The sequence below is a fragment of the Schizophyllum commune genome, assembly GCF_000143185.2.
Source record: "Schizophyllum commune H4-8 unplaced genomic scaffold SCHCOscaffold_7, whole genome shotgun sequence".
NCBI classification, from domain to species: Eukaryota; Fungi; Basidiomycota; class Agaricomycetes; order Agaricales; family Schizophyllaceae; genus Schizophyllum; species Schizophyllum commune.
The window spans coordinates 1-20,833 of record NW_026089544.1 but is presented as its reverse complement, the minus strand read 5'-3'; the positions used below and the strand labels follow the sequence as shown (position 1 = coordinate 20,833).

General features: G+C 59.4%; 6 protein-coding genes across 6 annotated transcripts; 2 read left to right on the top strand and 4 right to left on the bottom strand.

Moving 5' to 3' along the window:
• Positions 1-1,108: 1,108 nt before the first annotated feature.
• SCHCODRAFT_02437752 (uncharacterized protein) lies at positions 1,109-1,555 on the bottom strand (the record flags this gene model as incomplete). The annotated part of the gene is made up of 1 exon (XM_050342528.1): positions 1,109-1,555. A coding segment is annotated over one exon (447 nt), but the record flags the coding sequence as incomplete, so codon positions are not given.
• Positions 1,556-1,718: 163 nt separating this feature from the next.
• SCHCODRAFT_02505854 (P-loop containing nucleoside triphosphate hydrolase protein) lies at positions 1,719-7,405 on the top strand (the record flags this gene model as incomplete). Its single annotated transcript, XM_003031122.1, has 10 exons — positions 1,719-3,468; positions 3,516-3,692; positions 3,811-3,918; positions 3,969-4,013; positions 4,178-4,282; positions 4,313-4,375; positions 5,224-6,516; positions 6,570-6,960; positions 7,228-7,322; positions 7,374-7,405. 10 exons carry the CDS (start codon positions 1,719-1,721, stop codon positions 7,403-7,405), a joined length of 4,059 nt encoding a protein of 1,352 aa, XP_003031168.1.
• Positions 7,406-7,971: 566 nt separating this feature from the next.
• On the bottom strand, positions 7,972-14,007 carry SCHCODRAFT_02734338 (uncharacterized protein; the record flags this gene model as incomplete). Its single annotated transcript, XM_003031516.2, has 12 exons — positions 7,972-8,394; positions 8,546-8,805; positions 8,944-9,035; positions 9,409-9,797; positions 9,851-11,355; positions 11,407-11,525; positions 11,573-11,704; positions 11,752-12,134; positions 12,185-12,633; positions 12,724-12,821; positions 12,875-13,840; positions 13,889-14,007. The coding sequence occupies 12 exons, from the start codon at positions 14,005-14,007 to the stop codon at positions 7,975-7,977; spliced, it is 4,932 nt and encodes a 1,643-aa protein (XP_003031562.1).
• Positions 14,008-14,254: 247 nt separating this feature from the next.
• SCHCODRAFT_01048847 (uncharacterized protein) lies at positions 14,255-14,687 on the bottom strand (the record flags this gene model as incomplete). The annotated part of the gene is made up of 3 exons (XM_050340927.1): positions 14,255-14,378; positions 14,427-14,582; positions 14,632-14,687. Coding segments are annotated over 3 exons (336 nt in total), but the record flags the coding sequence as incomplete, so codon positions are not given.
• Positions 14,688-15,215: 528 nt separating this feature from the next.
• On the bottom strand, positions 15,216-17,049 carry SCHCODRAFT_01097497 (uncharacterized protein; the record flags this gene model as incomplete). Its single annotated transcript, XM_003031517.2, has 5 exons — positions 15,216-15,796; positions 15,844-15,940; positions 15,991-16,204; positions 16,254-16,884; positions 16,947-17,049. The coding sequence occupies 5 exons, from the start codon at positions 17,047-17,049 to the stop codon at positions 15,216-15,218; spliced, it is 1,626 nt and encodes a 541-aa protein (XP_003031563.1).
• Positions 17,050-17,383: 334 nt separating this feature from the next.
• On the top strand, positions 17,384-19,739 carry SCHCODRAFT_02504501 (uncharacterized protein; the record flags this gene model as incomplete). The annotated part of the gene is made up of 7 exons (XM_003031123.2): positions 17,384-17,704; positions 17,754-17,978; positions 18,030-18,407; positions 18,458-18,654; positions 18,709-18,871; positions 18,929-19,077; positions 19,127-19,739. 7 exons carry the CDS (start codon positions 17,384-17,386, stop codon positions 19,737-19,739), a joined length of 2,046 nt encoding a protein of 681 aa, XP_003031169.2.
• Between the last annotated feature and the right edge of the window lie 1,094 nt (positions 19,740-20,833).

Sequence of the window (20,833 nt, the reverse complement as noted above, 5' to 3'; positions counted from 1 at the left end):
AATAGAGCATGTACAGGTCGAGTTTGCTATAATCAAGCAAGCCCCCTAATGCAGTGAAGGCAAATGCATATACACTTAGATGCCTATACATGATATGTACAATTTCTTTTGAGGCAGAACGGCCACATTAGCTATATATCGCGTTGAGATCATTGCCCCTGCTATGACAGAAGGCAGAGAATATGGAGTTTACTCATTACAAAGGGTAGTGAGCAGCGCATTTTAAGCATCACAGTATATTGGTTTAGTCATACGTCTAGTATTTGCAGCATTCCCGGCCCTACGCAGCGCGCGGACATCCAGATGGCGGCGGACACGCGCACGAAGGGACGCGTCGTCGGCGTTTGCCGGGTCACGTGATTGCGCGGACCAAATTCCGTCCGCAGCCGATCGTGCCCTTTGCCCTCGACCACTACCTCAACCACCGCCCTCTTGCTGCGAGCGAGGCGAGTGCGCGTCTTCGCGCGCTCGCCTCGACCGCCTTCTCATCTGTTCGCCACACCCTCACCTCCCTCCTCCCTCCTCACCTCCCCACCTCCTCACCTCCTCGGCTTCGACCTCGACCCCACCCGACTCGACCTCGCCACCACGTCCACGTCCGCTGGGGTGCTCAACAGCGCCCGTCCGCCCTATGCCCCACCCCCTTTCCTCCTCTCGCCCTCCGCTGCCGTCGTTGCCCTTCGCCGTGGACGGTGCGCGCCGCGCGCCTACGCCATTCCGCACACGCTACCGGCCGCCTGCACTGCACCTGCTTCGGCATGCCCAGCGTCGGTGTGTCGTCATGGAGACATGACGAACACGACGACGTCGGCTGCACGCGGCGCGTGTAAGAGCGCGTCGATGTCGTTGCCATAGCAACAACTACGTGGCAATTGAGGGCCGCGGCAATGGGAACGCTCGCCGAGCGCATGCCGTCCGCTGGACGGTGTGTCGCGGGAGGAGGTGTGGGTCCGCGGATTGGACGGTCCGCCCACGTGGCACGGCCCAGTCTACGCGTCGGCCGAAGCGAACCAGCGCGCAGCGCAATCCGACGAATGCGAGCGGGTACAGGCAGTAGCCGTGTATGCGCAGCTCGACGGCCAGCGCAAGCGCGTGCTCGCTGACCTGCGGGTTGGCTAGCGCGACCTCGGCATCTGCCGAGAGCGCGATTTCGAGCGCCACGCTCGCGGATGCACGTGCGACCGCGAGGGCGAGCGCGCGCGACCGTCAGCACGGCGAGCGGAGCGTGGGAAAGGCGGCGCGAGCGCGCGTCGGGGCGGTGAACGGCTGGGTGGCGTGTCGGTAGGCGCGTGGGAAGGATCGGCGGGCGCGGCGGGCAGCACGTGGGTGCGCGTCGGGGAGCGGGCGGCGGCGCGACGACGACGAGCGCGTCGCGAACGGTGGCGGCGGGGTTTCGGTGACGACGACGACGGTGGCGGCCTGCTCGGCAATGTCCGACAGGCCAGTAGTGTACTGGTAGCCGTAGGGTTTTGTTGCAACAGATGTTGCAACAAACCGTTGTAGTTACAACCTTATAATTAGTGGGAATTGTTGCAACACAGTGCCCTATAAGCATAGGGTGTGTTGTTACAATCATAGGGACAGACCTCCGTTGGGTGGCTATGCGCTCCATGCTAACCAGACGCTATGCGTGCAGGGGTATTAACCATGAACCGTTTCACGTGATCACAAAGGCGTCCGACAGCGACTACACCGTCCCCGTCATCCGCATGCTTGCCATGCTGATGCGCGAGCCGAAGGGCCTCGATCTCCCTAAGGACGCGACCCTCACGCGCGTTGTACGCCGTCTCTCCCAGCGCCTCCGCCTTCCCAAAGACCACCCCCGCCATGCCCAGATTACCGACATTCATCGAGTCCTCTCTGAAGTCTGGTTCCGCGAGTGGCGGCGCACTCAACAAGGCGACTCCATCGCCGATCCCACGATGGCATTCCTCACATACTCCAGCAAGAAGGCGGACGGGAGCTTCGCCACCGAGAAGGAAACCACTGGAATCCTCGCCCGATTCACGCGCAGTATCCGGCTTGCGGCCATCTACGAGCTGCAAACACGTCTGACGGAGACTACCGCGTTTGACCAGTGGACGGCGGTTCAGCCTCTGCTCCGGTTTGTACAGGAGAACGAGTTCACGGCCTTTGATAGCATCCGCTCCCTGCAGCACTACGCTACAGCGCTCGCATACAATACACTTTCACTGCCGCGCATCTGGTGGACGGACGATGACAAGCACGAGGAACTTCTCTACCATGGGCGGAGGATCAGCCTCCCGCAGATCCGTGAGATCGTCACCCGCTTGCACCGGGAAGCGATCGCGATCTTCGACACTCTCACTGAGGGGCTCGACACTACCGTTCCATACTCGAAGTTCGTCGACGACCTGCAGGAGAACAAGCCCGGTTATTCGTTCACCCATCTGGATGATGACGCCTCACTAGAGGCGCTCTCCGAAAGCTTCTCTCAGCAGTTCTTCACATCGACAAAGCTCAAGTTTCTCAACAACGCCGGCCTTGGGCTCGACACTGACAAGGCGCGCACATGGATGCGCCGACTGGCGAAGCTCGAGAGGATCCTCATGGTCATCATCCAGCTGAGCAGCGGCGGCCCCGGGAGAGGAACGGAGATGTGCGCGCTTCTTGCTCGCAACACGCCCTACCGCCTTCGTAACCTGTTCCTTATCGATAAGTGCATCGCTGTCGTGCGACAATACAACAAAACGACCAACAACGCTCAGCACGACAAAGTCATCCCCGCTTCACTGGACGGCGTCGCCGGCGATATCATAGCACGTCTACACTTTTACCGCCGCCCCAGGGCTGCGTTCTTCGCATCCGTCCTCTGGCCACTTCAGACGGACCTTCCGCGCGCATACCGGGACATGCTCTTCATGGATAATGGCTGTCTCTTCACCAGCGCAAAGCTCAGCGATGCGATCGGCGACGCATCCGGTCGTATCCTTGGCTGGCGACTCGGCCTGAGCTCGTGGCGCCATATATATATATCCGTCAATCGCGAGCACTTTCACGACGAGTCGGACGAGCCCTCCGCAGCCGAGGAGGTTGACGCGCTCCAGGCGGGGCACACGCTTGCCATCGCGAATCAGATCTACGGTCTCTCCCACGGCATCCTGTCCGGCCTGACGGCTCCCATCGTCAAGAGCTATTTGAACAACAGTGACCGCTGGTGCCGTGACGTTCTCCGTCTCATTCCCGGAGGCCTCTTACGCAGATACGACGAGTGCACCGCTAACCACTACGACAGCGTATATCCACCGCCACCTCCGCCTCCGCCTCCGCCTCCGCCCCCGCCCCCGCCGCCTGCTCCGCCCTCCGCTGATAGCGAGTCTATCCGGTTTCTTGTATCCGCTATGACCACACTCTCCGCCAACGTCTCCAAAATGGCCGCTCGTCAAGATGAACTCTTTTCCATGATTGCCGGACAGGGCGCGCTCCGGTCCGTTGGCCCTCACGAGTGTGAGTGTGGCCGTATCTGCGCGTTATCATGGCTAATTCGCTAGCAGCCGCGATCATGCCTGGGTTCGCCTCGCAAGAACCGCTTCAACCGCCCCGAACTCCTTCCCCTCACCCCCATGCGGCCTATGATGACGCTGCATCTCAACATGTCGCCTTGGAAGAAGACCAGGCCATGCAAAGCCCACCTCCGCCACAACTACGTCAATACGCCGCTGAGAATAAAAGTGAGCGTGCGAGCGCGACCAATTAGCTGAACCGTTCGATTAATTTACTCGCTATCAGCGCGGCCACTCGCGCGCGGCACCCTCCGTGCACTCGATGATGCCTTTGAGCACGTGCCAGATCTTCAAGCCAGCAATGCGCTGGACGTTCGCATGGCGGACCCGGAAGATGTGGACGTGGATGAGGGGATCCCCCCTGACGATGTGCACACCCCGAACATGCCGTTCCGTAAGCGATTAGTCGAATCAACGTGTTCTCTTTGCTAATCCATCGTCTAGATGATCTTCCAGAGAGCGATATTGTCGCCGAGTCTCCACTTTACAGTTAGCTTCTTGCTAAGTACCGGGCGAGCCTCAATCTAATCCATGTTTCGCAGAGCCGCGGCGTGAAGCGCTCTATACCTCCTCTTCTGCCGCAATTCCTTCTGTGACCTGTGCGCCTTTCTTTGGTGGAAGTAACCGCGCTTCTTTGCTAATTCCATCTGCAGCGCGAATTGAAGCTCAGCGTAAAAAGGAGGAAGCGTCCGCTTATGCTTCACTTCCCGGAAAGCAGCGTAAAGCTCTTCGTCGCGCCGGTCAGTATGAGACCCCCGGTACGCCGCTATGTGTCTGACTATTCTCAGCGGATCCTCCTCTATTTCCTCCTATGTCCGATGCTCCGTTGTCTTCAAGCCCTGGCGAGAATGGTGCGTGTGCTCGTCGTCGATGCCCGGGACATGTGAGCTAATACGAGTCATCTGGTACAGAGGAGCGTCGGGCGACGAAGCCTGTTGACGGTGCGTTTTTATGGTTGGTGGGCTACGTGTACTTACCGAGCACGCACTCTGTCAGCTCCACGCACTCACGTTGGCGCTCGTACAGGCATGCGTCAGTGCAGTACCCCTTTGTCTATGCTCTATTCTGATATTTCCGTTTCTCTCTCTAGCAGCCGGCCGAGGTGCGCAGCGCCGTGCCCTTTAACCCCCCTTTTTATTCACTGAGTTGTAGATACCCGCCTCTATGGCGGAGACCATGCCTCCAGTAGCAGAGCAACGGTGCCCGCTACGACCCGTCTTCAGCCGTCACTCAATCCCGCACCTGCGCCGCCGGCCATGCGCAACGTGGCAGCGCTTCGGAAGACGCGCCCTGCTGCTGTGCGCTTGCCTTCATCGCCCGTGCGTGTTCCCGCGCCCAAGCGGCCGCCCGCAAATCGGCCGCCCGCCGTTCCTTCACGCGCCGCGGCATCTGTCGCTGGCCCGTCCCGTCCGGTAGCTCCTACCGCAATCGCTGGTCCTTCCCGTCAAGTCCCAGCTACTGCGGTTCCCCGAGGGGCGCAAGGATCAGCGCCACAAGCACGTGCGGGTCCCGCAGTCACGTCCCGCGTTCCTCGTGGCGCGGCGAAGTCATACGTCTATCCAGAGAACCCATTCGATGGACTGGCCCTTGTGTTAAAGTCTGCCACGGAGTTTAGAGAAGGAGATTGCCGCCCTGGAGAGGATGAACGTACGTCTGTGCTTTACGCATCGCGTATGGCTGTCTGACACTCTTCCTCTAGTATTCCCTGTGCCAGAAGCGTTGCACTGTACGATGGACGAACCATACCCTGATCCCACGGACCTGGAGAACGATGATCTCCTTCCCCTGGTCCGCGAATATCTGGGGAAACCCACCGCTGTATGGCGCTCGCCTGAGCAGCGCGCCGCTATCATCGCGCTTCTCTGCCTCACTCGCGATGTCATTGTCGCTATGGGTACAGCAGCGGGCAAGTCAGTCATCGCGCTGGCTCCCTCCCTCGTCAAACAGGGGTTGACCGCCATCATGGTCCCCCTCCTGTCCTTGAGGGACGATTGGGCGCGCCGCATGGACGACGGTGGCATCCAGTACGTCGATTTCGCTAACGCAAAATACGGAGATATTCCTGCAGGCACGAAGGTTGTGCTCATCTCCGTCGATATCGGCCGCTCCGACGGGTGGATGGCGGCCCTACGACATGCGCGCCTTCGAGGCATGCCCATCATGCGAATCGTCGTCGACGAGGCGCAGATGATCCTCACATCGCAGGACTTCCGTAAGCGGTTGCGGGAAATTTACGAGATCCGCTATGTCGAGTGCCCGCTCGTGCTCCTGACGGGCAACGGTACTCCTGACAGTATACCCTACTACATCAAGGAGTTCGGCCTCTCCGACCCCCTTGTCATACGCACCCTCGGAGACCGCCCAGAGATCAAGTACATCATCCAGCCCGCGCAGGAATCCATGACTGCCGGTGCTCGCTGCATCAGGGGCTATGTCGACGCGGCGAAGCTGCCTCGCCGTGACCGCTGGATGGTCTTCGTCACGAGTATTGCTGAAGGTTATGCCCTTGCCAAGGCGCTAAACGTGGAGTGCTACCACGCACCTCGAGACGACGGCGAGCATCAGGCTACCGCTGAAGTTCTCCAACGCCGCCTTGACAATTGGAAGTCCGGCAAGTACGTCGGGATCGTCACAACCAGCGCGCTCGCCTGCGGCAATGACTTTCAGCACGTTCGCTTTGTCTTCCATTGGGGTGTTCCTCGCACCCTTATCGACTTCCTTCAGGAGTCCGGCCGCGCCGCACGCGATGGGCGTCCGGGGTACTCGATTGTCTTTGCGAACAAGGGCTTCCCAGCGTCTAATGCCGTCCCTGTTATACGCAACCTCCAAGGACATCATCTCATCCACTATGTCTTTTTCGTCATGGCGACTGCGCTCCTTGACAATGACCCGCAGAAGTGCATGCGGATCATCTTCAACACGTACAACGACGGCGTACCTCTCTCCTGCTTCCAGATTCGTAATGCACAACTCTGTCATTTCTGCGAAATTGGTGCGTCCCGTACACTGCTATCCCGCATGCGATATCCTTACCTTTTCTCTTAGCGTATCGTTCGCTTCCGGAGATGACGCGCAAGGGCCGGAGCCAGTACCAGCACGACCCGCACGCGACCCACGCACTGCAACCCCTCCTTCCTCGCTTGTACTCCCCGGCGACGGCGACCCAGGTCGAGCGTGTTCTTCGCAAAGGCTTCGAGGGTGCGCGCTTGGCCGCCGAGGCGCGCACTATGGACCGCATGGCCATGACCGCCGACCAGATCGAGAACTGGCAGGACTTGCTCGACGAGGTCGGCGAGCACTCCTGTGGCTTCTGCTTTGTCCACTGGAAGCTCGGCAGGTTCGCGTCGCGTGACGATGCTCATCTGAGGCATGAGATGTGGAGCTGCCCTCTGTCGCCGTCGAGGAACGAGTGGAAGGTCCTCCGCAACCTTCCCAGGTACGGGCGGCATGACGGCAAGATCGCATGCTACTCTTGCCACTTCGCCACGATGGGTGGAAACCGACTGCATCCGCCATACTCATCGCGCCGGGACGGCGACCATCCTCACTTGGAGTTCGTCCTACCCGCTCTCTGGGCCGTATGGCTGGACGACGGCCTTCGCGCCGAAGCATTCCATGACCTACAGGTGGACGAGCATAATCATTCGTGGGACTCTCTCGAGCTGCTGTGCACGTGGCTTGTTGACCCTGCCGCGACGGACAGTTTGATTACGGGGCAAAGGTTGTTCAATGTTCCAGGGATGGCGTTTATGGAGTGGCTGCGCCGGCGGTTCGATATCGGCGACAACGGCTATATTGGTAAGTCTGCTTCCTCGCCCCACGTCTTTCAGCCATCTCACCTGATACCAGTCCAGCTCGCAGCGCAGGGCGTCCTTCAGTAGCTTTTTAGAGTCTTCTACCACAGTTGTGGTCTCCGCGTATCCCTTCCTTCGTGCGCTTCACTACGGATTTTGTCTCCATCGTTTCTATTTGTACTGGCCATGCCACCCTAGCTATATCAGGTTGATCTGTGAATGCATTCGGGCGCCTCGCCAATTTACTTGACCCTGCCATGATGCGTGCTCCATGCGCGTGTCCGCCTGTATGCGCCCATTATCCGGTCGGCGACAGGCAGTATCGCATTATTGGCAAAAACCATAGAAGTGATTGTGCTGAATAGCTCGCGCCCCTGGTCGCATGAGAAACGGATGTCGGAGGCAATGTAATTCGCGCAGTGAGGAAAATGCTCCGACACGCTGCCCACACGTTGCGGGTGCTACCTCTACCGTCCACCAGTGGCATGTTGTTCTGCACATATCTAGCCGTCCTCAGCCGGTTAGGACTCTGACTGGAAGCATATGCTCGCAGCGTGGTAGCGCGGCGCAGGAAGACAAGAGAACGATAAATCATGAATATTCAAAATGTACATGCTTTGTTCGTACGGAGGACTACAGCTTCGCAAGGTCATTCATTATGCACCATCCGACGCGCTCCCGAGCGATGGCGCCGTACCCTCCGCCGTGCTAGATGGGGCCGGGGACGGGCTGGTTGAAGGATACCTGGCGGAACCGGGCCTTGTGCTTGGCAGACTCGTTGTGCGGATGGGCGAGTCAGACAAGCTGCTGGCGGACGAGGACCAGGGCGCGGGGGTGCGGGACGCAGGAATGTGGAGGCGATCGCCGTATGGCGGACCTGGTGGGGAGGATGGATTGAGGTGTGGCAAGAGGGCGCCGGGCGAGCGCGAGACAATATCGGCCGCCTCCGCAGCATCGAGGGCATCGATGAGCTCGTTCGCAGCCTCGATGAACTGCGGGGCAATGTCCAAGTACCTGTTGAGTTGTTCGAGCCGGTCGGCTACGTCTGACATGCTCTTGACCACCGCTGAAGTATCCTGCGGACTGTCAGAGAAGCCTTTGCAGCCATGCGGAGCGAAGCGCACCATATTATGCCAAGGACTATCGTCTCCTTCAGCAATGCGGTCGGTCGCCGTCTCGCCCTTTATTGGTCAGGTCGAGGTAACGGTTATAAGTGTGCTGCCACACCTGCTCCATGCTTCCACTGCAGTTCGTCGGGTCTCCGCTGCTGTCCCGCCTACGATCTTGGAAGCTCGAAAACCAGGTCGACTCGATCGTAGCGCTCATGGACTCGTAGAGCGCCCTATCTGGCGCCTCTGCGGACCAGTACCGGAGAGCGGTGATGACGTCCCAGTCCTCATCCACGAGTCGGCGCTGCTCCTCCTTCCAGCTGATGCTGTACCCCGGATTTAAAACCAAACGACAGTTTACATATCGCTGATTACAATCTGGACGTAAGGTCTACGAGGCCGGCAAAAGCCGTTGAGCCGGCTGTCTTAGGGCGTGGCTCGGCTCGGTAGGCCTCTGGCTGGTGCTGGGGGATGCTGGCGCGGTCCGCGTGGCGCGGCTGCGGGCCTCTGGCTCACCTCGGATGGCCGTGCTCGCAATCCGGCTCGGGAAATTCCATTTCGCAGCCATTTCCGGTGCGCGCGCTTTCGTGCCGTTGTGCACGTGGGTCCTACCAAAAAGGGAAACAAAAGGAGATTCTGGCACAATGAATAGGTAGTATGTAGGTCAACAGTAGCAGCGGGTGTCATTGATTAGGATAGGAAGAATGTAAATGAGCAGGGATGAGCAAGGAGGCATCAAGAGACATGAGAACAAATGAAAAATATACATATTAGCTCAGCAAGGCAGTAGCGGCACGAAAGAAAAGACGCGCTATAGCATCTATACAAGATAACGTGCGCACGACAGTGGTGGCATGCGATACGGGGGCATTACCCGTCGCGCTACTTGGTCTTCCTACGCTTTGAGGCTCGCCCCTCGCTTTCAGACTCGCTTCAAGGACATCAGTGCACAAATCTAGGCAAAAAGCGCATCTGGCATACCTGAGCTGCTTCAGAACCCCGTCTAGAGCCCATTGAATATCCTCTACGAGCTCTAGCCAGCTACGACTTCCTCCTGGGTTTCCCTCCAAGTCGAACCACCACTTCACCCCCTTCAGCACGCTCAGATGGCCGTTGAGACCTGGGTAGTGGAGGCACAGCCAGTCGCCGGCGGTGCCGCGTCCCTTGCCGACCTTGCCATCTGTGTTGCGCTGGCGCCACTGCGGGTTCAGCGAAGACCACCAGCGCCAAATCGAGGCCTTCCAGTCGTCGAGGAAGTCTTCGGGGGGCGTATTCGCGGGAACCTGGGGCGCGAACGTTGTCATGCGCGCGCGCTTGATCCACTCCCCAATCTCCTTGGGACGGCAGCCATTCGCGGGAACTCGCTTGTCCTGGACCGCGAGTCAGCAAGAAAAGCAGCACCTAACCAAGTGAGTACACATACCTTCTTGAACTCATCATGCTTCTCCAGCACCCACCACGTCGCTACGACCGTCCTCCACGCCTTGTCGGCCTCGGAATTGGTTGCAACGTCGTCCAAAGCGAGATTGTCCACCCCGAGAGACACCCAGTCCAGCCACCCCGCGCGCGACACCGAAAAGATGTTCCCGGGCCGCTCGTCGTCCAAGCCGCGCCTATGCTTCCCGCCCCCTTCGCGCGTCGTGCCCGGGGTAGCGTTAGCGACGGCGGCACCCTGCACGATGTTGCCCGCGCCACCACCCTCCTTATCCTGAGCGAGAGGGGTAGGTACCTTCCTCCCGCGCGCTCGGACTGCACCTCTGCCTTTCGACGCCTTGGCACGCCGCGGGTTGTCGATTCCTGGCTGCTCGTCGAGACGCGCATCTGCCGGCGTGAGCGCGCTGTCCTTGAGCCCCTGCTGTGCTCCGGGCGAATCCTCTTCGCCCTGCAATGTGACGGAGTTCCCGACGAGGTTGTTGTCCTCGGCGCCGCCGTTGGTAGGGGTGAGGTTGACGCTCTCTCGAAGATTGTCAGCCTCGTTGTTGTTGGACGCGCTGAGCCGGTGGTCGCGAGAGGCGCCCTGTTCAATGGGGGCGAGGTCGCCGCAGCCATCGACACTTTGGAGGTCACCTGCGGACCCCTGTTCTTCGCCGTTGTCGGCCGGGGTATCGCGGTCGACTGCTCGTTGAGAGGGCGTATCCACGTCTGCCTCCGAGGGTACGGGAGGCTGCGCGAAGGGGCGCGACAAAGGCTCGTCAGCACCCACAGCTCCACGCTCGGCACCCGCAGGCGATGCGCTGCGCGCATGCCCAGTGTCTCCGCCCCCTTCGTGCACCTGAGAGGCGACGATCTTCTGGGGCACGACATCTCCCCAGAGAGGGTCAGCCTCGGTCAGGAGACCCTCCTTGAGGAGCGAAGCACGGATCGTGCACTCGTTTCTCGATATCGTGTCCTGGCGGTTCAATTCGTAGTCGCTCATCCGATCCATTTCGTTCAGCAACGAGGTACGCCGCCCCGGCGCCATACGTGACAGGCGCTCGCGCAGGTATGCCGAGAACTCGCGACCCTTCACGTCACGCAGGGGAACGCCGTACTCGTCGACTGGGATGTGCTCCTTCTCGCGGTGTGCCCGAGCTCGGCTTTGACGCGCCCCCTCGAAAGCTCGCGCTGCGAGTGCTTCTCCACGCCCATCCTCCTCGGGGCCTGACCCTTCCCCGTCGTCAAGGTTCTCGTCCATGGACGACTCGGCCGTCTCGTCACCAGAGAGCTCGTGAGCATCAATGCCACCTCGCCGATGCCTACGACGGCGGCCCTGTCGCGGACGACGCTTAGCACCGCTGGCATCGTCCTCCGCAGCGGCGGGCACACCGGCGACCTGCACCAGACGGCGCCTAGCCTCATCCTCGGCCCTCGGCTCCTTCTGTTGAGAATGCGACCCCGCTGCCTGCCGCTCGCGTTCTTCCTGTTCGCGTTGCAGAGCGGCCGATCTTTCTAATGATCAGTGAGTATGGAATACGAGGTTTGACAGCGTAGTTTGCTCACCCGTAGTGTGCACGACGAAGCGCAGGAACCACCTCAGGTAAAGGTCGCTATACTTGTCGGGCTCGAAGTCGGGAAGCTTGAGGGAGCCCTCGCTTGCGATTGTTCGCCCCACGTCGACACTGAGCATCATCAGTGTATGCACGATGGTTAGTATGAGGTGACGCACGAGATACACTCAAATTTATCGAACTCATCCTGCGGCGGCCGCGCGAGCATGATCGTCCCAACATTGAGCTTGCATAGTCGACATAACTCTTCGAGCAGCGGCTCGATGAGTTTGGAGATGTTCTCGCGACACCTAGGCGGTATGAGTATAAGAATGAGCGATGAAAGAGGGGCACGTACAGCTCCGCGCTTTCCTCTGTGATCTCGTCTTCGTCCCAAACGCTATTGCGCAGTGCGAGACGCCGCTCGTAGTCCTCCTTCACCAAGCTGCGGACGTGCTTTTTCACCTCCTCGTCCTGCTCCTCGTAGATTTCCTGCGCGATTTGGACGCGCTGCGTGAGCTCCTGCTCCGATGAAAGGTCCGCTTTGGCCCAGCGCTCCTCGAATATCGGCAGGAAGACGTCGCGGTACTCGGGCTGCTTCATCCACATCTTGTGCTCGGGTACGTGGGCGGGCTTTGTAGCAGCCAGATTTTTGAGGCTCTGCGCGAGGAAGGTCCGGAAGGGATTCTTCGTGACGGCGTTCGCTTTCGTCACTTGATTCTTGAGCCATGAGTTGATTTGCTGTACGATAATCTCAACGAGAGAGCACGTTAATCGGTGAGAGTACGCACCGGCCCTGCCTCAGCCCTCGCGTCGTCCTTAGCCGCGTTCATGATGCGCGCGCATTCCTCCTCCGACGCGCCCTCTGGAATGATGGGAGGGTCGTTGAAGTGATATGGGTACTCGTCGAGATAGGCGTCCACAGTTTCCTCCACAACGATCTTCTTCTCCTTTCGTGGCGCCTTCACATACTTGTCCTTGTGGGAGACGAGAATGTCCTTGCGCCGGTCGAACCAGATGCCAGGGTTTCCGCGCGTCGTCTGCTTGCGAGCAGTGGGCTCCTTCCTCAAGCGTCCCATGGGCGAGAAGATAATGAGTGGTGATATGCGAAAGAAGAAGCGGGTAAGCCAGTATTCAGTGAAGAGCGCAGGTCGCAAGTTGAACTCGAACAACAGAAAAGCGACGCGTCTGTCACACGTGTGACAGTACGCGTCGAGCTCCAAATTTGCACGTCCGACGACTATTCCATATATTCAGGCTGAGAAACACGGATGACCATTGCATACATTCATACACAAGCAAAGCAAAGAACATACAAACTATTTTACACGAAGCAGGGCAGCAAGCTCATCCTCGTCCTCGGCGACCTTGAGCTCGGCCTCCAAGCCCTGTGACTCCGCCTCTGCGAGCCATGTTTGAGCCACCGCCCTGAATAGAGTCGGTCAGATTCGTAAAGACGCAACTTCAAGCTATGAACGTACAGGCTGGCCGTGGTGCGCTTCATGCCGTTACCTTGGCAAACAACCCACCACCTGGCAGGCATGCGGGGAGGGGAGGCTGCCACGGACAGGCCGTGGCGGCTGAGGGCGTCGGTCAAGGAAGCAACGGATGGTGATGGGGCAATCGATGACGGCGTCGAGGGCATCGAAGGCGGGGCGACTATGGACGAAGGCGAGGCGCGCTTCTTGCGAGGTGAGGATGACCGCGCTCGAGGGGCGCCGACGGTCGCGGAGGCCGTTGTCGAGAAAGCCACCCCCTTCGCCTTCGCGGAGAAGATGGCCTCGATTGATTTCGGGGTCGGGGCCTTGGACGCTGTGCTGGGCTTGGAAGGGGAGGGCCTCCGAGCGGGCGTCGCAGATGCGCGAGCACTGACGTACAGCGCCTCGTCTTCGTCCGAGCTGATGTCGATACTAGGTAGGGGAGAGCTCGCGACGGGCTCTGACCTCTTGACGGGCGATCGGCTCGTGCGCGTGGATTTGACAGGAGATGGCGGCGCCGCATGATGTGCCCTGGTCGGGCGGTTCGAGGAAGGCGGAGGGGGTGGAGGAGCGAGGGGGACGTCCTGCCAGATGTCGGGCGATGACCCTCGAGTCGCAACCCGATACGCGCCGCCAAGGGCAGCGGGAGTCGCCCGCGCCGACTGCGCCAACTGAGGGGGGCGCGGTTGTGCTGCCTGCTCGCGCATAAGAGCTTCGCTGATCTTCTCCAGCCCGTTCCGTAGACGCTCGAGGATTCGCTCGAGGGCTTGCTCATCCACGTGGACGAAGCCGCAGTCACCGGCCTTGTTGACGAGGATGCGCCACGTACACCACCCGTGTATGGTGCCGTCGATCGCGTTGGGTAGAGGGGGAGAGAGATGCTGATGGTTGTTCTCGCAGTTGATCTCCCACATGTAGAATCCATGGGCGATTGTACTGCAGGTGTACGCGTACTTGGGCGCTCGGCCGCTGTGCTCCCGTAAGTAAGAAAAAAGGATGTTTGGATTGATCACGCACGAATCCGTATAGATCCCAGCCTTGGGGCCGTCGTAGAGAATGTAGACCTCGAGCGTGGCCCTCGCACCTGGCGACGAAGAGATATGGAGCGGCGCGAGGCAGCGGTATCTACTCGCCATGGTGGGGGAAGACAAGGAGGCCACGGGGCCTCAGTCTCCCACGCCTCGGGCTATCTCTGAGGTTCAGACCCTAAAGCATCACCCTGCAGTTCCCAGGCTTCGGAGGCACGGCAAACTTATCTATCATATCACATATATACCATGGTCAGTACGTAGCCTACATATCTTCGTCCCCTTCAATGTGGTCATCTTCGCCGTCTTCGTCCTCTCCAAATTCAACGTCATTGTGTGGTTCGAAAGCGCGTCGGAGCAGCCAGTCTTCTCGATCCTCGAGAAGATAGCCGTGCGGAATTCCTTCACGCTCATTGGTACTGAGTCTAGAGATGAACTTGGTACGAAAAGCGTCAACCCCAAACTTGAGGAGGTAGGTCCTATGCGTCGTCAGCAACAGGGCGAGATGGAATGGAAGGAATACATACTTGCGATAGAGGTTGAGGCGCCGCACGCGAAGCTCGTCCGCATGTAGAGTGCGATACGCCGTAACCGCACGGTGGTGCTCTCTTCGAGCAGCTGGGTCTTGCTGATATCTCGCTCTCGCGCGCTCGCGGGCCTTCTCCCGCAGACGCTCTTTGTTGCTAGTGCGATATTCAGTCGTACGGACGCATAGCACAACTGCAGACGCACCGCTCATAGTACGCCTTTTTAGAAGCGCGCCTACGCTCTGGGTCTCGCTTCTCCGCCGGCCGCGCCATGGTACAGAGGGTAAGGTGCAAGTAAAGCAACGCCGTGCGGTACTTCATGTGGCGCCAATGTGGCGTCTACGTCGAGCTTTGGGACCGCAACCGTGTGACTTCGGGACCGTAGTCCTGTGCTTTGGGACCGCACGATTATGTGGCGTTCTCTTCGACCCTTCTATTCACCGTGTTGCGAGCCTCAAGGACACAAAAAAAAGACATAGAATGCAAAGGTGATGCCCTATCAACACATTTCTTGCATTTTCAGGGATATAGGCAAGTGGAATACTCACTTGGACGCTCGCAGATTACCAGCGAGAGGCACATTGATCCCACCGTACTCTTAAATCTCCATCAACTTTCTGCACCACATCACGGCTCGGTCATGCTAGATAAACTCCCTGCATGCGCTGGGCATCCTTGGCAGCACTCAGATGGGCAGTGGGCAGCTCGTTGGCTATAGGATCACTCCAGTTTGGTTCTAGCTTGAAAGGATTTTTTTGGTACAAGAAATACAGTCCAAAGCTACCTCAACTACTGAGTATCGCTACGAGCGCTCAATGTACGTACAGCCTCCCTCGCCGTTGATTGGAGATCGCCCACCTTAGACCAAAGCTCGACGCCCTCTCGCCAGCGCCGCGAGTTAGCCTCCTTCGCCTTTCGCAGGCCTGCCCTCGACAAGGAGGAGTAGTACCTCTCGTCGAGCCTGCACCCGTGCTGCACCCAACGAAATATCGCCCCGGCAGTGTACTGTGTGACGCTGTACCGTGTTTCGTGGTCGGCGATCGTCGTATTCGAATGGTTGATGATGGCGGAGGGGATGAGGATAGTTGAGCCGGGGGGGAAGCGGATGACGAGCCCACATTCCCAAAGAACGAGGTGACCCCCGCGGTTGGGATCGAAGCGGCCGAGGGCGGTGATGGCGCACCATCCAAATGGAAGGTTACCGAAGTCGCGATGTTTGTAGCAGATTGTACGTGGGCCGAAATTGATGGTTATGCAGGCCCACACGCTGCGGGCGAAGTTTTGTCGTAAGTCGGGGTCGTTGTCGAAGAGCTTGCGCATGTGGTCGGCGTAGAACGTCCATAGAGCGGGCGCCCAGTTGAAGAAAACGGCTAAAGGGCGTCAGTGGGCGAGGGGGAGGGGCGCGGTGGGGGCTTACAGGAGGCAAAGTGGGCGATACGTATCATTGCAGCCAGGCCGACAAGGTAGGATAACACGGCCGTCATTCCCGGCGTGTGCTTGAGTATACCAGGGGCCTCTAATAGCATCAGCAAGCGAGGGAGAGGCTTCGGTGAGGCACACTCACAGTCTGACCGCCGCCGTGAGATGCGCCGTACGCCTCGGCGCCAAACTGGCCACGACGATGGTCCTGCGACTCCTTGGGGAACTTGACGCGCTCGCCGCTCTTCGCGATCTCGTCTGCGAGGGATTCGTGGACGTTAGTCCAGTCCGAGTCGTCTGGATGGCCTGCGAGGACGCCGAAGACGCGCCCATCTGGCGTCGTTAGGCCGGCGGTCTCCCTGGGGGTTCTGTGAGAGGGTGGAGGGAGGGCTGTCGATCGATACGCACCTGCCATCCCAGTCGATGAGCTTGAAGCCAGGGACCTTCGCCTTGGGCCCAATGAAGTCGTCGAGCGCATAGAGCTTCTGCTCGCCGTCCTCGCGCTTTGCCGTGAACCCGGTGCTGGTGACGGGTTGCGCATCCCAATCAAGGGTGACTTCTTCGAACGTCGCGCTCGCGAGGTGGCGCGATTTGCGAAGCAGGCGAGCTGGCGGCGGCGCCCAGTTGCCCTCAGCATCGCGGCGTTGTGCCTTGCGCTGCCGACTTTTGCGGGAGTTCTTCTTCTTAGAAGGCTTGTGCCCGGTGGCGGCGGGTGTCGCGTCGGTGGCTGGCGAGGGCGCGCGATCGGATGGCGGAGAGGGGTCGCGAGCACGCTTGACGGAGGGTGGCGCGGGTGATGTTGCCCGGGAGGGTGAGCGTGAGGGCGGTGCGGAGGATAGGGGAGAGGAGGTGGGGCTGGGTGCGCGATCGCCTTGCCAGTTGTCGGCGGCTTCGGCCCCCACGAGTTCCTCCTCATCCTGTTCCGCGTTCTCCTGGTAGTAGCGCTCCAATAGACCGTCGACGTCGAACTCGGGGTTATTGACCGTGTAGTAGTTGCTGAAGGATGCGCCGGACCGTGTAGTCCTCAGCGAGACGTGATCTGAGGCCTGTGTGAGCTTGATACGCGGGGGCGAGGTGGGGTGATCGCTCGGGCAGAGGCACAAGGCTCAATAGCGCGCTCATCCCCCGAAGACGTGAGCGCCACACACGCTTCCAGTACCTCACTGTGAGCATAGGTGGTAAAGGCGTGGTGTGTGGCGCGCATTTCGACGGGCGCGAGGGCTGAAAGAGCAAGGGCGCCTACCCTCGGAGATCACCCCTACGTCGCGAACGGACGGCGTACCTTGTAGCAGAGAATCCACCCATCTCATGTTCGACATGTCGAGTGGTCGAGTGGCGGCGTGCAAGTGAGAAGCGGTGAGTGAGGGGGCGCGAGGGCGCGAGTTTTAAGGCGAGGGTCACGAGGGTCACAGTCAACGCGTCAAACCAAGACGCGTCAACGAGACGCGACAGGTCACATTGATCACAAGTTGTCCGATCACATCCCCGGCTGCATTGTTTGTTTCCCCGCGCTCTGCATCGTTCGTTCCCCCCGCGCTATGTCTACAAAGAAGACCAGCAACATACGATCGTTCCCCCTTTCATTCCTGACAAAGCCCCCTCCAACCGTCACAACACTCTCCGAGCAACTCTCATCCGATCGCCGACGTCGCGTACAAAAGAAATCCCGGATTGAGGCCCCCTCGCCTCGCAAGAGGGCTGCCACTTCGCGCGACTCCGATGAAGAAGACACATCGGCCGAGATCAACGCGGAGTCGGAATACGTCGACGTAGATCTCGCAGGCGCCCCTCTAGAGAAAGGCCCCCATGGTGCAGGGAGGGTCGGTGGGCGCAAACGTACCAAGAAATTCTACCCTTCGGTGCGTTGCGCGAGACCTTCCCCCCTTCTATCTTACTGATATGTCTCAGGACGAACCGCTCCGCGAGTTCATGACCGCAGCCGCGGATGACTACGCGCGGATCCTCCTGCGCAATGAAGGCAGAGGAAGCGAGGCTGACCGCAAATGTCCCGGGTGCAAACCCGGAGAGGAAGGCACGCCCGAGTACCGCTGCACTACTTGTGTAGGCGGCGGGCTGTACTGTCGCGGCTGCTGCCTAGCTGATCACCAGCGAAGACCATTCTGTCGTATCGAGGTGAGACCCGCTACTTGCTATCACCGTGCATGGGCTCATGTGCTCTTTCAGAAGTGGAATGGTCGCTTCTTCGAGAAGACGACACTTCAGCAACTTGGGCTCCGCCTTCAGCTTGGTCACCCAGAAGGCGAGCCGTGCCGTATGCCCCAGCCTGCTCACGCGGACTTCACGGTCGTACACGTCAACGGCCTTCACGTCGTTGGCGTCGACTTTTGCGGCTGCCGACCCTCCAGCCTTGCTGTGCCTCATCGCGAGCAACTTCTCTGCGCCGGCCTGCTCCCCGCCACGATCCGTGACCCACAAACCGCCTGCACCTTCGAGGCCTTGAACCAGTTTCAACTCATCACATTCCAAGGGAAGCTCACGGCGTACGACTACTACACAAGCCTCGAGCGCATGACGGATAACTCAGGGACCGAGGGTTACAAGGTAGGAGGGCTCTTTGACGTTGGGATTGGCTCGAACTGACGGATGGGTAGAATCGTTACCGGTCCTTCTTGCGCTGCGTACGTATATGGCGCTACCTCAAGCTCCTCAAGAGGTCGGGCCGCGCGAACGATCAGGAGCGGCCTCCGAGTGACGTGCGCCCAGGTGAACTGGCGCTCGCCTGCCCCGCATGCCCGCGCCCTGGCGTGAACCTACCGGAAGGATGGGAGAGTGTTGAGCCCGCGAAAAGGTCAGTCCTGTGACGTACAGTCAGTTTTATGAACAAGATGCGAGTGAGCCATAGATTCCTATACGTTCTCTTCATCGCCTTGGACGCGTGCTTTCGCCTCAAAAGACGAAAAATATCCTCGCGTGAACGCGACCCGTCCCTTGCCAACGGTGGCTCCTACATGGTCGAAAGCGGCCCGTTCGAGGAGTACATCAAGGCGGCGGAAGAGCAGACCGAGGTACGACATAGCGTGTAATCCCGGTGTTCTTTACTGATCTTCCCATGATCTGTATAGGTCAGCACATGCACTGGTCTGTCGGCAGTAGATCACGCGAATACGAAGTTCTCGAAAGGGTATGCGGAGACCGGGAAGGCGCTTGGCCTCTGTGCCCGCCATGAGTTCATCCAGAGGAACGGCGTCGTCCCCACGCAGGTCGGCGAGAGGTACGTACTTCCTTTGGGGTGCCGTAGGTTGCGCTCACACGACGTCTAGATATGCAAATACTGACTATGCTCTCGGCTCCCTCCTTCGCCACCACTCCCCCGCGCTGCACTTGCTCTTGTCTTATGATATCTGCTGTCAATATTCGAAGAAGTTCGAGGAGCGCATCAAGAAGCTACCCTCGCTCATCCGCTTCAAGCTCGCATACGCCTTCGTGCGTTTCGTCATCCCGAAGCTCCATATACATGGCCACAAACTCGACTGTCAGCTTCTTTTCAACCTTAACTGGACTTGGGGTGTTGGAAGGACGGATGGTGAAGGCGTAGAGCGCCCTTGGGGGTTCCTCGGCCCTCTTGGGATGAGCCTCCGCCAGATGGGGCCTGGCAGCGCAGCCGACACCATTGACGATCACTTCGGCCACTGGAATTGGCTGAAGTTGATAGGTCTTGGCGCTCTGCTTCGACGGCGCTTGGTGGACGCGCTCGCAGAGCTCGCTGCGCAGGAGAGCGAGCTTGCGGAGTTCGCCAAAGGGCAGGCTGCGCACACCAAGGCGTGGGAGGCGGAGGTAGAGGCCTTCGAGCACGACAAGTCGAGGCCGAACCCGTTCGAGCTGCCAAAGTCTGGTAGGCGTCCTGCTTTCCTTTTCAATTTCCTTGTTTTCTGACCGTCTTCCACAGGCGCCTCCGAGAACGACGTCGCTCTTGAACTCGCGAACGAAGAGGCTGAACAAGCAAGGCGCGGCCTTGAATTCCGCCACGATATGACCCCGAGCGGCTTCATCTTAGCGTTGCTCGACGTCGAGAACGACCAGTAGGTTGTCTCGTTGCATTACGCGCTCTTCATCTAACGTCAGTTTCAGGCGAAATCTCATCCACGATATCTCAGCAAAGCACTTCGAGAACACGACCAAGCAAGCAGAGCTTGCTCGCCGGCGCGTCAAGTTGATGCGGTCCATCACCAAGATCCACGAAGTCCAAGCCGTCTATACCCCGCCCTCCCTCGTGCGGCACGCGAGCTGGCAAGCTGCCGATACCAACGCCGAACTCCCCGCCGAACAGATTCCGCTATTCCCGCCGTCCTCCCTTACAACTTCGGAGCAGGCGACCTGCATCTCGGGTGTCGTCGCTACTGAACGCCGCCTGCGAAACGCGCAATGCCGGACCTCCCTTGACGATCTACGCAACCTCCTTATCGTGAAGTCGCGCCTGCTCACCTACAAGAACGTCAACACGCGGAATCAAGGCCCTTCGACGCGCGCACGAGAGACGCTGAAAAAGAACGACGAGAAGATCCTGCGTCACGCAGCTGATGCTGTGCGGCAATATACAATATGACCTGGAGATCTCCCACGAGCACTTTGCAATATGCACGGGAGACCTCCGGGGGAATTAACCGGTAAGTCGCCGGCCCCTCTCGCGCTTGCGGACCGGTGCGGCTCGTAGGGCAGTGCTCGCCGGCTCGGGCTTGACTGGGATGCGAGCGGGGTGCGGCTCGCAAACGCGCGGAGCGCGGCCTGCAGGGCCACGTGCCGTCGCGCGTCCGGCTACTGACCTGACGCGTACCTGTCGCGTGCTGTAGCGACGCGTTGTCATCATCGTTAGGGTTAGGGTTAGGGTTAGGGTTAGGGTTAGGGTTAGGGTTAGGGTTAGGGTTAGGGTTAGGGTTAGGGTTAGGGTTAGGGTTAGGGTTAGGGTTAGGGTTAGGGTTAGGGTTAGGGTTAGGGTTAGGGTTAGGGTTAGGGTTAGGGTTAGGGTTAGG